Source organism: Taudactylus pleione, unplaced genomic scaffold, assembly GCF_031769625.1.
Source record: "Taudactylus pleione unplaced genomic scaffold, aTauple2 ptg000017l, whole genome shotgun sequence".
NCBI lineage: Eukaryota > Metazoa > Chordata > Amphibia > Anura > Myobatrachidae > Taudactylus > Taudactylus pleione.
Window position 1 is genome coordinate 7,920,418 of NW_028284419.1, and position 17,096 is coordinate 7,937,513.

At 40.5% G+C, this 17,096-nt stretch overlaps 1 protein-coding gene across 1 annotated transcript in view; it reads left to right on the top strand.

The window, feature by feature from the left end:
• Positions 1–3,582: 3,582 nt before the first annotated feature.
• LOC148540779 (dimethylaniline monooxygenase [N-oxide-forming] 2-like) overlaps positions 3,583–17,096 on the top strand; it is a 60,549-nt gene continuing 47,035 nt past the window's right edge. Inside the window, exons 1-3 of the mRNA XM_088481734.1 lie at positions 3,583–3,714; positions 3,841–4,029; positions 4,447–4,609. Coding sequence (XP_088337860.1) covers positions 3,583–3,714; positions 3,841–4,029; positions 4,447–4,609 — 484 coding nt within the window. The remainder of the gene's footprint in view (positions 3,715–3,840; positions 4,030–4,446; positions 4,610–17,096) is intronic.

The window sequence follows — 17,096 nt, forward strand, 5'->3', positions numbered from 1 at the left end:
CGTTTGTCACTCACTATAATAGTAATTACAAACAACTAGAGAAAGTGATAATCAAACATTGGAATATACTAACCAATGATCCAGCTTTGAAAGATTATATTGAACCACACCCAACATTTGTATACAGGAAGTCACAGAACATAAGAGACAAACTAGTGCAGAGTGCCATCTCCAAACCTCTTCCATTAAATAATAGAATCTACAGAAAAGGGTTTTTTTTCGGTGTGGCGCATGTAGTATGTGCAAATTATGCAAATCGGATAAATCTAAAATCACCCACTTCCAATCAACACAAACAAACAAGTGTTTTATAATTAATTATTTTATTACATGTAACTCCAAATACTGTATTTATTTATTTATTAGAATGCTCATGTGGTAGTCAATATGTGGGGAGGACCAAAAGAATGTTGAAAGTGAGATTATGGGAACATACAAGAAATATTAAGAAGGGATTGGAGACCCATAATGTCTCCCTACATTTTAAATTAGCACACCAATGCGATATCAAACATCTGGTTTCCTTCTGTAGAATCAAAATAGTAGAGCCCAATAGGCGTACTGATGACAGAGATAACAGATTGGCACAAGCAGAAATGAAGATGATCTACCTTTTAAAAACACAGATACCCAGAGGTCTTAATGTTGATTTTGAAATTAAATGGTTTTTATAAGTAGATGAGGATTTAATTAGAGAGGATCTCTGAATGAGAATTTTGTATATTTTATATATTGGATTTTAGGAGTTTATTTTTATATATTTTTATATATTTGTTTGGTGTCTATTTTAAGCATTATGTGATGATATATTAATTCCACATTTCTATTTTTCTATGTATGCGATGTGTTACACATTTTGGTCACTATAACCGAGGACACGCACCACTTTAAAACTTATAATGGCATTTGGACTATGATAATATGGCGCCCGTTGAAACACTAAAGCACAAACTATCTCGAATCACTCCCAAGACGCATAGCGGTCCGACCGGAAAAGGATGTCTATGAAATCCCTGCTTTGCGGCTCAGACATCCGGAAGTGGATGGCCGAAAATAAGTGTTGGACTGCACATGTCTAATCCCGGATATCTTACACACAGGTGTGTGAAGGTCTTTGGTGCTGAGATATCTAGAAACTGAAGGGGGAAGAAAACTGAAAAAAACTAGACTGGACTCTAGGGAATGTGCAATAATATTTATGCTGCTCATTATTGTTTTAGATGTCATTTTAACTTTTGGATGTATATGATATATTTATTTCATATGTATATTCAATCTTTGAATCTTTTGGTGGATGTACATTACATAATGAAGATATATTTGTTCTGTGTTTTAAAATAAGCTGACAATCACCCCTCCCCTGTAATGAGGAGAAGGGGTATAAATATGTAAGAGGTTGCAGACCTCATTATTCAAACTGGGGAAGGACCTATATGGTCTGAAACGTGTTGGTGTATTTTAATTTATTTGTTTTTTTGGCTGCACTGGATTCACCTTAGAACTAAGAACTTTTTAGTGTTACACTTCAATCCGGATGAAGTATTCACTAATTTTATAGGTGAATCCTGTTATTGGCTGAGGAATGTATGTTACTTTTTTGTTTTTTTCATTTAATAAATGCTTTTGGATTATGGTCCCTGTATGAAGAATCCTGTTTTAATACATCTGTGCATATATGCTGAGGGACCAGAGAAACCTTTAAAAAAACCTTTTGGGGAACATCAATACCTGATCCCAGGTGAGTTCATTCCCTGCAGGGAGGTTTGTTTGGTGCAATACCCAGTGAAGATACAATTATGTGTGGCAGATGAAATTGGAAAGAAACTGTTATGGGAATATAGGGCACCTTATATAGGTGAGTCCCTGTAGATGATTATTTCTCCAAATTGAAGACCGGTATTTGCTGTGTCTGGAGTATAATTGTTTATTTCTTTCCTCACTTGAGAAATTCTTCAACAAGGTGGAGAGGAAAGAGACAGGAATCGTGGAATGTGACAGTGCCTGTGGAACACTTAATTTGTGTTTTTATCATGATAATGAAAGGCTGTCAACTTCCTTGTCCTCTATGAAGGCCAATGCCTTCAATCCTCAAGGGTATCCCAACCATCATCTTTGCACAGTCCTCAACTCTATTAATAATTTTGGCCCTTTAACTAGATGAAAAAAATCAATATTGTGAGCTGTGAGGAAACCAAAATTGACTGGAAATGAGTGGAAATAATGTAATTGAGGTTATTAATACTGTACGAACAAAAAAAGGCACATTTTATGTGATTTTAGCGTTTTTTTTTATTTTTTAAGGAAAAAATCCAGATCCAAAACCAAAACACGAAAACAAAACACGGAGGTGAGGTTTTGGCAAAACAAATCCAGATTCAAAACCTGGGGAGATCAAAATCCAAAACCAAAACACGGGGGTCGGTGCACATCTCTAGAAATTACATTTTACAGAACCATTATGATTGTAGTAATTTACTGTATGCACATTATTGAACTTGCTATGAAATATACTTGGTGCCAGGGCTGGATTATTGGTGGGGCGGTCCCCCAGGGGTCCCCACACTTTGGGGGCCCTCACATTGCCACAAACATTGTCTCTCCCTTCCGATCTCTGTTTCTCTCTCTCCTTCTCACTCTCTATCTCACCCTCCACGTCTGCCTCTCTCCCTCTCTCCTGCTCCCCACTGTCTCTCTCCCTGCCCTTTCATTCCTCTCTGTCTCCCTCATCCTCTCCCTCTCCCTTTCTCATCCCCTTCTGTCTCTGTCACCCTCCATGTCCCTCCCTCTCTCTACCTCCCTATCTCTCTCCTTCTCCCTCCATCCCTCTCCCTCTCAGTCCCCTCCTCTCTACCTCTCTCTTGTCGTCTATCTTCCCACACATCTTACTCTCTCACTCTCTCTGTCTCCCTCCCCTTCCCTCTCTTTCTCTATTTCACTCTGTCTCTCCCTCCCTCTCTTACTCCATCTCCCTCCTTCTCTCACTCCCTCCATCCCTTCCTCCCTCCCTCTCTCCCTCTCATCCTCTCTCTCTTTGTTTCCCTCTCTGTCCCTCTCTACCTATCTCTCTCACTCCATCTCCCTCCATTTCTCTCCCTCCCCTCTCTCTATCTCTCTCTCTCTCACACTCCATCTCCCTCCATTTCTCTCTCTCCTCTCTCCCTCCCCTCTCTCTCTCCCTCCCTACCTTTCCCTTCCTCCCTGTCCCTTCCCTCCCTGCCACTCTCTCTTTCCCTCTCTCTCCTTCTGTGTCTCTCTCACCCACTCACAATCCTGCATTTGCCCCTGGAAATTTACTAGACCAAGTCCACTATGCTGCCGTGAGTAGGCTCCCAGCAGTTTTGCGGACATAATGTAGTATGATGAGATCTTGCCGGTCAGTGGAGAATCCAGAGACAAAGTAACGGGAATAGTAGTTGCTGTGTGAGGCTGTGGCAATATTATTGATAGGCCACCACAACATATTTGCCGTGGGTCCCCCACAAGCCTTAATCCAGTCCTACTTGGTGCTTCACCACTGGTTGAATAATGTGAATGAAAGGTTTAAACCTTACAGATTTTTTTTTTTAATCCTTAGAAAACACAATGGTTAAGACTGTTGCAATCATTGGAGCTGGTTTCAGTGGTTTGGGAGCTATCAAAGCATGTTTGGAAGAAGGTCTGGAGCCCACCAGCTTCGAAAGAAGTGATGACCTTGGAGGTCTCTGGAGGTTCACAGTAAGTGCACATTTGTTATATTTCCTTGGATTCATTCATGACATTAAAAATCTAAATTTATGTAATGTAAGAAAAATAAACTAATATTAAATATCTATGTGACATATTAAAAATACCCTGTTTTAGGATAAAGTAGAGGATGGAAGAGCCAGCATCTACCGGTCCCTGGTCACCAATGCTTCCAAAGAAATAATGTGTCTCAGTGACTTTCCAATGCCAGATGATTTTCCCAACTTCCTACCCAACAGCAAGACTTTAGAATACATCAAATTGTATGCTGAGAATTTTAGGCTGCAGCAATATATAAAATTCAAGGTAAGATATTTATATTTTACAAGATATAGTCACAATTTAACATAAATCCCAAACCATAAAGAGATAAATAACGTAGAGACAATAATTATAATGCCTTTAAAAAGTTGTTGACCTTCAAGAAACTCAGAGGTCGCAGTAATTGGAACATATCTAAAAATTTAATTTGAATAAGTTTTAACTTTTCAATGTGCCCTTAGTGTATTATGTTATATAAGACATACAATGGATAAAAAAAAATCTATTTTTTAGCAGAAGAAATTAAACGTAAAATGAGTTAGAATGTAGCAATTTGTAATATTTTTACTGTTGCCAGCATCAGTATTTCTGTTTCTGGAGAAAAATCACTGCAGCTAAATTTGACTTAATTTCCTCCTATTGACATCATGTATTCCTTGATGTATTTGTGTTTGTTCTTAGACAGCAGTTTGCATAGTGGAGAAGACTTCAGACTTTTCTCTTACTGGGCAGTGGTTAGTTACTACGGAAACCGATGGAGACAAAAAGACAGACATCTTTGATGCAGTTATGGTTTGCAGCGGTCAATATGCGCAGCCCGTGTCACCAGTCAATACCCTACCAGGTAATTTTTAGAGTGCATATATGTAGCTGTCGTTCTTGCCCAGAGAATAAACTTTGGGCCTGATTCAGCACAGATTGCACAGCTGCGTTCACACACACCCGCTCGCTGCAAAAATATGATAATTAATGCAATCGCACAGCAACCACAGCACTATACCAATATGCCCATCACTATATAAAGCCGCCCACTTCCCATGACATGCATCCGCAAGTCAGCGAAAACATTGGTAACATCAAGTAACATCGGAACCATTCGCTCAAGTGTGGTTGACCTAACCCTTCCTCACAAACTGCTAAACTTCCTGTCACCCTCTAGACCTCTGCCAGTGTATACAATTGCAGGGATTTAATTATGCACACCCCTGTAATGGCATTAAGACGCACATGCACGTCTGAGTTTTGGTGACCACCCCCCTCTCCATCCCCAAACCGTCACTTCCTGTCAATCACTATTAGATGAGACTGAGTGCTCACTGCGATCACTTCCAGATCGCAGAGGCCGGTTCATACATGCGCAGTGCACAACTTGAATAAGTCCCTATGTTCCCTAGATCTATACAATCATGTTTTATAATACTGGTTTCATGAAACTCCCTTTATCACAACCCCGTGAAAGAAAGAGCATGTTCATCATTTGTACCTCAAACAGTTACGTGAAAAGAAGAGATGTGCACGAACTCCTGTGTGTTAGTTTTGGTTTTGGCAAAACCACCCTCAAATTTTATGGTTTTATTTTTGGCAAAACCACTCACAAGTGTTTTTGCTCAGATTCAGTTTTGGTTCGCTTTAAAATTTATAAAAACAGCTAAAATCATGTGCTTTTAACCTGTTTACAATTACATGCAATCCGAAATTACAGCAAACCCGTGCCGAGACTTGGCTCTACTCAGAACCCCAAAAGTGATCCGAGCCAGGATTCGATTCGACTCGGAGTTCGGTTGTGTTAGTTTTTCAGGAAAATCAAACTATACATCTCTAGTGACAAGGCACACACATAAAAAAGTGCATTTACTTGCATGTGTTTGGTCAGATGCATCTGCATCAGATCCACCTTTACAACAGTAATGCACCAGGTGGTCATCAAGAGCAGCAAGTGTAGCATAAAGAAAGTGCAGCGATGTGGCTTCACAGTATTAGTAAATACACAGCATAATAATGTAATCCTGTCTCACTTACACTATCTAGAAATATTTGCAGTTTTGTAATTAATATGTCAAGGTCTCATTTATTATATAACAATTAATTGCAAATATGAATAAAAAGCCTAAATATAAATTTAAATAAATTATGTGAAATTTTATTAATTTAAAACATTTTATTTTGCCTTTAAAAAATACTTTCCTGCCAATGTCCAAATAGAAATATCAAATAAATAATGCAAACAAATGGCTATGACTTCATATAATACAGCAGCCATATCAATGTAATAAGTATCAGCTACAGTGGTAAATCCACAAGCATCCAATCAGAAGTGGCCAGTTGCAGTCAGTGTCAGACTAGAGCCCACCGGGGAATCAAGTGGTAGGAGCCCATGCTTTGGGGCATGGTAAATTACTACAGGGGATGAGGCCAGCCCCCACATAAGCTTGGACAGACTGCAGTATCCAATCATCAGAGATCCTTCCCTATAAATTAAATTTCCTGAATGACCTGTTGCCAGTACAACGTCGCTTCTTGCTGAAGTTACAGCTCAGCACTGAGCTCCCAGATACATTGTATCTGAACGGTCCTGTCCATCCTCTTCTGTTTCTTTACTTGGTACCAGACTCCAATACCATCCGCTATAGTCTGAAGTTGCCATTGGGAATAACCTTTCATGTACCATCGGTCCTTACTGATCAACTGCATTAAGTATTACCATCGGTCATTACCGATTAACATATTATTATTCTTCCAACATTGGATCCTCAGCAAACCAATTATTATTCTTCAAACATCGGATCCTCATCAAATCAAATATTATTCTTCAAACATCGGATCCTCATTTAATCAACTTATTATTCTTCAACTTTGAACTCTTATCAAATCAAGTTATATTATTCAACATCGTACTTCTAGTAAATCAAACATTTGATTCCTCAAGTTAACTTATTTGTAACTTAGACTTTGTTTATTCTGTCATCGCCTTCGGGCACTTAATTCACTACCGTATCTTCATATCAATATATGAGGAGGTCCTGGTTAAAGCCACCCAAGTTTGTCCACAATCCTCCAATCTCTCCTTCAGCCTCCCATGCCTGTTCCTACTCAAACCATTCATCAGTCATGACACCCATGAGTAGACCTCTGATTCAATCACTGCCATTCCGCTATGACCCGACAGCCCAGTCCATGGGTCCTGACTACGATTTTAAAACTTCATATGTTTCATGAGATAAACAAATATTCATACTTAGTGCTTTTTATTTTATATAGGTACATTTAACCATGTGTCACATACTTTTAGAGAATGAACTATACAGATTCTAGCTTCAACCCATCCAGAACAAAAGTTTCTTATCTTACTTACTGTGATTCGGACTATTAATTTAGTTGTACTTTTTGTTTGATGATGGCATTCAAGTTTAAACCAACAAAAAGGATATTTATCTGAAATATGTTGGTGCTTTTTCTGCCTTTTTGGAACCCCTAACTACCAGACCTTTGTGCACCTGTAGAGGAATGTATTCTTCTCTCCTTGACCTTTCTGGTCTTTTTGAAGGAGGTTTTGACACCATGGGCCGTGTTCAATTAGCCACGAAAAGTGCCGTTTGGAGAAAGTTTTCGCAGATTTGGACTTCTCAGCCATTTTAAACTCATCTCTGAATTCAATTATAGGAGTTTTCATCTAAGGGGAAAAAAAACAGGCAAAAAGTTTTCTCTATGTACAGGCAAGCGAATTGGAAGTGCAAAATCTCGATTTTGGGGTGCAAACGTTGGGATTTCAGCCAGAACCCTTTGGACCCCCTAATGACTAATCAGTCCAAAAAACTTTAAAACCTTTTTTGAGAAGATCCCAAAAATGACATGTCATGAAAAATGTGTTGCAAAATGGGTAAAAAGTGGGGGGCATGGTACTTTGGATGACTATATGGATGGGACAGGTGTTTTTGGAATTGCACGAGGCTGCAGCAAGTATATTTTTAAGATTTTTTAAATCTTCACTTTATAGACATCAAAATATGCTAGTACTTATTTTCATGTACCTCAAATTTGACCTCGGTACTTATTTTTTCCAAAAGAAATGGCTTATTATCATTTTTCAACACTTATGTATATAAGCAAATAACATCCAATTCTGACACTTTAAGAACACAAAACACTTTTATTAGGGCTATTAGGACACTTCTATATTGAATTCTAATATTAGTGCAGCTTTTCCTGGGGTACAGACTGATTTCCCAAAAATTTTAGGGACTTTGCACCAGTTTCACTTTTTGACGATTTTGCCTGTTTGCCTTTTCATGTCTTTTGGAATTGAATACAGAGATAAGTTTGAGCACGCAGGGAAAAAATATTGCCTAAAAATATGTGAAGGTGGCGAAAACATCGCGGCTTGGCTTTTTGCAGCTAATTGTATAAGGCCCCATATTAGATATACTGTCCAAGTGAATCTGGTATGTTTGTTGGTCCTTATAAGCTGGCGAACCCATATATGGAATTTTAATGGATTTTTATATGTATTTTATTTAAAAGTTTTTTATTGTGATTTTTCTGCACTTAATAATTTTTTTTTACATTTATTGGATGTGACTCTATAGCCTTTTTTTGATGTTTTGGGACTGTGGGCCTGATTCAGAGCCGCTCGTAAGCGGCCGCTCGTTTGCTCCAAGCGATGTTCACACATCTGCGCATGCGTATGGGTTGTAATGCGCATGCGCCAACCAGTCAGTGCAGTCGGAAATCGTGTGCTCGCAAAATAGCGAATGCCTGCTAATTTGAGTGACAGGATGAGGCGTTTGTGGGTGGTAACAGGGGAAGGTGCTTGAAAACGGGGAGTGGAGATCCGAACGCAGGCGTGCCAAACGGTCAAAATGGGCGTTTAATGGGTATGCATAATTAACAAAGCAGCGTCATCGACCACGTCACTTGGTTGTTTCTTAGCCTGAACTGCTCACATGATTGCGGTAGGAAAATGGTACCACAAGAATAGCGAACAGTTCATACACCTTTCGATGTACTCGATTAATCTAATAAATAGCGGAGATGACGTATGATGCGAGCGGCCAAGGGGCATGTTTACAAAATAGCGAGCACATGTTTAGTTCGCTCGCGCAGACATAGAGGCGTCAACAGACTGCAAAGAGTGAGCGCTCAATTTAAATAGCCAGCCCCTTTTTCTGAACGAGCGTCCGCAAATAGCGTCCGGCTCTGAATCAGGCCCAATGTTTTTGAGCACCTTTTCATTGAGGGTTAAACATTGAAAAAGTGTCTACAGTATCTGCCATCCCACTAAAAAGATACCTTGATGTGTATGATAGCAATAGCAGTGTATTCTGCACAGTAATATATCTCACAGAGTTACACTATTGCGGTTATCCTTTCCTTTTTTATGTTGTTGTATGAAATTACATTGAGGAGAGGATTTTGAAGACTTTTACTGTTTGGTATATGGCAGTAATCAGGAACAATGGTAAATGCTCTTCTATCAGATGTTGAAAGAAGCCTTTAAGTGCAGGATTTTTTTAGGTGAATGAATTGTTTGGATCCTACATACATCATAATTGCATTAACCATTATGTTCCTCCATCCTTTTACATGGATTGACGAAAGGGGAAGGTGAAATACATACTCTAGAGACAGAGGTCCTGATTCAGCAAGGATCGCAATTGCAAAGCTGCACACAGGCATATACTGTAATGTGTAGTCAGGGATGCCAAGAAAAATCTTGGGCCATGGTACAACAACTTACCAGGGCCCCCCCTTGAGGGGGTGTGGTCACAGCATGTTGGCAGCATGGTTGCACCTCTTTGGGGGCATGTCAAACTTGTGAGAAGCTCCCACTCACAGGAGCATGACATAATTACCTCCCATCAGGTGGGACAAAAGAGTTCACTATTAGGATGGCAGAACAGTCCCATAAAAGCTGTATTTTTAGCTGCCCAAAACTCTCCTACATGCCACTCAGAGCTATATGTCACATGTGAGAAGTTTTTAATAGGGGTGTGCGCCGGACCATTTTTGCCGGATTTGAATTTGGTTCTAATTCGTCGTCCAGCATTGGATTTGGATTTGCCAAACTGCCGTGACTGGCTTTGAATTTGGATTTTTTTACAAAAATTTACAAAAAAAAAGCTAAAATCACATAAATTGGCCTTTTTTTTCTTCCTAGAGTATTATTAACCTCAATAAACTTAATTTCCAGTAATTTACAGTCAATTTAGACCACCTCACAGTTTAAATGATAGTTTTCACCATTAGTGGCCAAAGGTTGCAGTGAGCTGACTGGTTACCAAGCGACAAAGCAGCGGCACAGACACCATAGTTTAAAGCACATCTATGAAACATTGCCACACAGCAGTGGCAAAAATGAAAAGTAGTGCACCCACCCAGTGGGGTACGGCCAGCAGAATCACAGAACTTGTTTACAAAGTGGGCTACGGCCCTAGGAGTCACAGTACACAATCTCATTCACATTACACCGCACATAGCGCCCCTGATTCACATTACACCATAAAGTAGTGTCTCTTATTTATGTTATGACACACAGTAGTACCCCTTTTACACAATGCCCACAGTAGTGCCCCTTTTACACAATGCCCACAGTATTGACCCTGTTACACAAAGCCCACAGTAATAATTGCCCTTATACAATGCCTACAGTAGTAGTGCCACTTATACAATGCCCCCAGCAGTGGTGTCCCTTACACAATGCCCCCAGTAGTGGTGCCCCCTATATAGTCCCCTTAGTAGTAGGGATGTGCAGGCTCGGTTCTACTCGGTTCCGTTCGGTTCTTTTTACCGGATCTTATTGGGTTTCAGCTGTCACGAGTTTTGGATAGCCAATAAGATTCGGTAAAAAGAACCGAACGGAACCGAGTAGAACCGAGCCTGCACATCCCTACTTAGTAGTAGGGCCCCCTATGCAGTGCACCCAGTAGTAGTATGCTTCCCATTAGCAGGGCTCCAGTAGTAGTGCCCCCATTTGCATGTCCCCAGTAGTATGCCCTCAGTAGTAGTATGCCCCCCAATAGTAGTATGCCCCCCAGTAGTAGTATGCCCCCATTAGCAGACCCCCAGTAGTAGTGCCCCCATTAGCAGGCCGACAGTAGTATGCCCCCAGTAGTAGTATGCCCCCCAGTAGTAGTGCCCCCATAAGCAGGCCAGTAGTAGTATGCCCCCAGCTGTAGTATGCCCCCAGTAGCAGTGCCCCCATTAGCATGCCCCCAGTAGCGCCCCCTTACAAACACACAAATAAAAAAAGAAAAAGTAAAAACTTACCTGAATCCCGCTCCTGCCGCCGTCCACTCTGCTCTGCTCTATTACGTGCGCGGAGGGAGCTAGAAGACAGAGCTCATGGGTGAGCTTCAACCAGCTCCCTCTGTACAGCAGCCAATGAGAGTCTGCCTGACTCTCATTGGCTGCTATTACAAACACACAGCTTCCACTGGCGGCTGTGTGTTTGTGTCTGTGTAGGGCAGACCACTATCACAGCGTTCTGCCCTACACTAGAGGAGTATATATATATATAGCATATACAGGAGTTATATAGCATATACACAGATATATATATATATATATATATATTTACACACACCATATATCTCTATACATATACTGTATACATGTTTGTGTGTGTGTGGTACACTAGAAACCCACAGTTTTATATTGACAATATTCACAAAGAAATCATGGCAAAAAAAACAATATATGGCGCATGATTCTGAACATACTAATGGATGCATGTATATTGAACTTACCTGCACTACAGTGTCACTCACAGCCAGTGATCTCTTTCCTCACAGGCTCACCTCGCACAGATCCTCACAGATCCGACAAACAAACCCTCCCTGCCTCCAATTCATCTGACTCACAGTGTGGCTGCACAGCCGCCCTGCCTATCCCTCAGTGCCCCTGGAGCCTGGAGAAGAGAGAGAATTGCGAGATGATGATGTCATCATCTCGCGAGACCACAGACCAGGAGCTCCGCAGCGGCTGCACCATGCAGGTCTAGGAAGGAAACAAAGCTTCAGGTCATGAACATACTGGCCAGTGACTCATTCTGAGTCCCTCCCCTCCCAGCCCGCTGGGCGCCCGCACAGAGGTGTAATAAAAGTGATTGACATTGGAAAAAAAAGAGTGGTACAGGTGTGCTCCGGGCCCCATGGCATGCCCGGGCCCAGGTAATTAGTACCTGCTCTCACGCCCCCTCTCGGCGCCCCTGTGTATAGTGCACACAGACAGCTTTGCAATTCGATCCTTGCAATCATGCAAATGCAGCAGGAGGCATATGTCCCCTGGCTGGCTTGTGAGCCCAGCAGACTGTGTAAGTCCATGCAGTCTCTGGGCTGGCCTATTCCGAAAAACGGGGCGAACACGCCCCGTTTCCTGGAACGCCGTCCAACCCCACTCACCCACCCAAACTGCCTATTAAATGCCTCTGCCTGTTAATCAGGCAGAGTCATTCAAGGGCTAGCGTGCATGTTAGCAGGTCGTGCACGTAATCTGGAATCTGCATGCACTGCTGAATTAGCCCCAGAGTACCATATCTATAATCCTATTACATATCAGTGACACTAACAGCACTTAATTGGCCTACGTCAGTGTGCCACTGGATATGAGGAAGATGTTTTCTGTAAATGCAGATTATTATCTTGCAGTTTAAACCGACTCCAAATTTATTTTTCTTTAAATTTGCGCATTTTGTTACAGAGGAAACTTAATCTTAAGGCTGGCAAATAATTAATGTGCAGTCATAGTACAAGGGTTGTAGCACAATAGTAGAAAAACCCCCCAAATGTATTTCATGTTTATGTAACACAGGATTTTTCTTTTTAAATGATGATACGTGTGTTAAAACATATTTACAACAATGGGTCAGGCGCTCTCAGATGGGTAACCTCTTGATCATCTAAATAAAGTTCACTTATTTGCTTTATCCAATTCAATTTTGTATATTCTTTTGTCTGTCAAGTATCAACAGAGGAATCCTCATCAGTCATAGTCATTCTATTTAACTTTTCCAGCAATTTCTCTCATCCGTCCCCACAATCAGCACATAGGGGAGAAAATAAAATCAAAGACATTGCAACCCCTCCACTGGGCATGCGCCAGAAATCCCATTGCAACCCCTCCACTGGGCATGTGCCAGAGATGCCATTTGTAACCCCTCGGAGCTGGCTGAAAGCCACCACAGCGCCAACCGTAAAGACATTGACGCAAGTTTGTGCTTTAATTGCACAGTCAGTTTGTAATGCAGAGACCTCTCTCTCAAACAGAGCCTACTACCACTTACTGGTCATGAGAAATCACTATAGTGTCCAAGGCTGGGACAGCGCCAACATTGACGCAATTTTGCACTTTAAATGCACAGTCAGTATGTACTGTAATACAGACATCCCAAGTTTGCACTTTAAACGCACGATCAGTTTGTAATATAGAGACCACACGTTTAAACAGCCTAATACAGTACTAATTTCTAAAGTCGTGAAATCTCTATATAGTAGTCTGGGATACAGTGTGTGACTGCAGACACACTGGGCATGCGCAGTAGAAATATACTCTAAACGCCATACTATAGTGTGACTAGCTTTGTGCTGTACATGGGTACTGTATTGGAGCACCATACACCCCTTTCTTGAGCACACAGTGGCATAAAGTAGCATAGAAATGCCAGATTTTGTCTATAATGTATTGAATAATGAATTAGTGAAGATTTAAAAAAAATATTAATATATCTATATCTATATAGTACTAAAAGTACTGAAACGTTCTATTGATCATTTGGTCTCTGCTTTATTTATTGAGAGGGGAGTGCTGCACCTTCATGCTTCTATTTATCCCTATGTGAGGGCACCCCTGCAGGATTTGATTCATTATCTGGAGTGCTGGACCTGGAGAATTTGTATATGGAGGACTTTTTGCCCTTCTGTCAAGGCACCCGCAAGTATTTGTATCTATATATATCTTCTGCCTCTTAAGGTCTCTCTCAGGATTGTTCCTTTTTTGTTTTTAACAAGTTGGTGTGACACGGTGTATTTGTGCACATTTTTTATTGAGCCTGGACTGTGCTGAATTGAATATATGAGATACCACTAGATTTTGTGGCAGGTGAAGGATTCTCAGCTACTAATTATAGTGCTCTCATTTGAGTTTTTGTCAGCTTGTGTGCGGGATATCCTGATTATATAATATCATGACTGAAAAGCATGAATCTGGATTACCATTTAACCCATTATTGTTTGTTGTTGGGGACATTTTCAGTTACTCTGAATCAGATGCTGACACTATCTTGGAAAAAGAGTGCATTTCTGAACAGATTGAAGCTTTGCCTGCTGATACACTATTTAGAGATCTTGTGAAATTAAAAAAGAAGGAAGTTGATTTCCAGCTGCATAGTATCTCATTAAGTGATTATTACAGAGCAAAAATGATCCCCTGCGGCTTTAGAATGAAGAATTGTCCCACTATAGGACGTTATGATCCACAGTTCTGCAAGAAATGGGTTTCAATACTTAATAAATGCTCATTTGATTTAATTTTGCTTGTGATTGAACAGAGCAAGAAAGAATTGATCATTATTAAAGAAAAAATTGCAGTATTTGAAAAGGTTCAATTACCTATCTTGTTATCTGAAAGTGGCACTGATTGGATGGGAAAACTTGATAATCAAATCTCTTTATACAAACGAGATTTGTTAAAATTTAAAAAAGAAAAATTAAATAAAGTTGAGACCGATTATGAACAACACAATGTTTACCAGTGGCTTAGTGGTGGCAGACAAAACATGCCAAGGCGTCCGTTTTTCCGCCGGTGGTATCCAAAAACCAAGGTTGATACGGAATCATCACAGGAGGTCACAAGTAATGCAGGTGACTGAGCCGACTAGCAGCAGGGGTGTCCCTTTAGGGAAAATCACACGCTCAAAGACCTTAGACCAAGGAGAAGATATACCCGTAGAGGGAGACAAAATAAAAGGCAGAAGTCGTGGCAGACCACCAATTCAGAAGAAGAAGTAGTATTAAACTTCTCCTCATTTGAATTAACTAGGGCAGAGCGGTTACTTTTGACCAAAGGACTATCATTTGTGCCTAATACACCTTTTGATGACTTTTCCTGGCAGATAGAAAAACACGTTTAAATCGTCAGCTGAAATTGAAGGAATTCTTTAATAAACCTGAATCTACAAAAATGACTAAAGATATCTTACCACCTGCTTTGCGCAAATTACAACCACGCTCTAACTTTGAACCGGGTTCTTCTAATGCTAGTATAAAAACATATATTAGAATGCTTGAGGATGAAGTGTCCATGTTATCTAAGCAGCCTTGTGTGGTGCACCCTAATCTTACGCAACCAGAGAGGGCGGCCATTAAGTCACTCTCAGAAAATCCTAATTTAATAATCCGTCCCACGGACAAGGGAGGGGCGGTGGTGCTCCAGGATATTTGTGACTATAGATCTGTGATTTATCGCCAGTTGAGTGACAGTGCCACTTATTGTAAATTGAATGGTGACCCTACAGTGGCTTTCAAATCAGAATTATCTACTATTCTGAAACATGCTTTGGAAGAAGGAATCATTGAAGAGGCATTATCTGAAGCATTGTTGCCGGAGTTTCCCATCACCCCTTTACTATATACACTCCCTAAGGTTCATAAGGGGATTATTCCACCTCCAGGACGACCCATCATCAGTGCCAGGGGTTCTCTAGCACAACCATGTGCAGTTTTTTTAGATTCTACCCTGCAGCCTTTAATTCAATCGCATAGAAATTTTCTGTTGGACACAACATCGTTATTGAATAAATTACTTGAATTAGGAGACATTCCACGAGATACGTGGCTAGTATGTGCAGATGTAACGAGTTTATATACAATTATCCCACATGGGGATGGTTTAAGGGCGTTCAGGGATACTTTGTCTCATAATTCTCTGTATGATCATGATTACATCAACTTGTGTGTTGACATGTTGAAATTTGTTCTGACGAAAAACTATTTTTTGTTTGATGGCGGGTATTACCTGCAGCTCATGGGTTGTGCCATGGGCTCAGCAGTGGCACCCGCGTATGCAAACAATTATATGTTTGGTGTCGAGCAGGAGATATTTTTTTCAGATGATATTGTGGCTGGTAAAATCCTGTTCTATACTAGGTTCATAGACGATGTGTTTATGATCTGGCAGGGCAGTGATAAAGCACTAAGATAATTATTTGACGCTCATAATAGCTTGCCAAGCCCTGTGAAATTTACAGTTAGAATGGATCAACACTCCATTGATTTCCTGGATGTTCTTATCACCAAAAAAGGTTCAGCATTGACCACCTCGGTCTTTATTAAAAAGACTGATCGAAACACTCTGTTACATAGGAATAGTTGTCATCCTAGAAGTCTTAAATTGGGGCTTCCGTACTCCCAGATGTTAAGGGTATGGCGTATTAATGATGACACTGATACTGCTGTCCGGCAGATCGATGTACTTATACAGAAATTCATTGCACGTGGCTATGACATCAAATGCTTACTTGATACTAAGAATAGGATTATGCAGGTTGAAAGAAAAACTTTGCTAACTAAATCTGAATCTAGTGACAGAAGAGAAATACTCCCGTGGGTTAATACATTTAATGTCTTATCCCCTAATATTAATCGGGCATCTAAAAAGCATTGGCCCATTGTAAAATATGATAAGTCCTTGGGTTTGGCCAATACTGACATTATGTCTTGTTATTCCAGAGGGAGAAATTTACGGGATATATTGATGAAGGCCGATATTTCTAATCGCATGAATACTCCTCTTAAAAAACATTTTTTGGCAGTAAGAAAGAACGGATGTCACAGATGTTCATGTGTGACATGTAGATACTTAATCCCTGGGGATAGCATTGCTCATCCGCATTCGGGTAAACAGTTTTCTATTCTTCACCATTTAACATGCAATAGCACATTTGTCGTGTACCAGATTATCTGTCCATGCGGACTTTCGTACGTGGGTAAAACCCAGCATAAATTTAAAGAACGCATGGCAATGCATCGTTCAAGTATTTGGACAGCATTGTCATGTGGGCTCTAGTGATCAGCTGGTGGCCCGGCATTTTCTGGCATTCAATCATAATTTGGCATGCCTCCGCTACAGGATGATAGATCATGTCCCACAGCCAAAAAGAGGGGGTGATAGAAACCGTTTGCTATTACAGTGTGAGGCGAGATGGATTCATCGATTGGATGTAGTTGCACCGCGTGGTTTAAATGAGGCTCTCACATTATCATGTTTCTAATAACTAATTACTGGAATTTAATAACATAACTATCTCTATGTATGTGAATGTTAGTCATTGCTGCAATGTG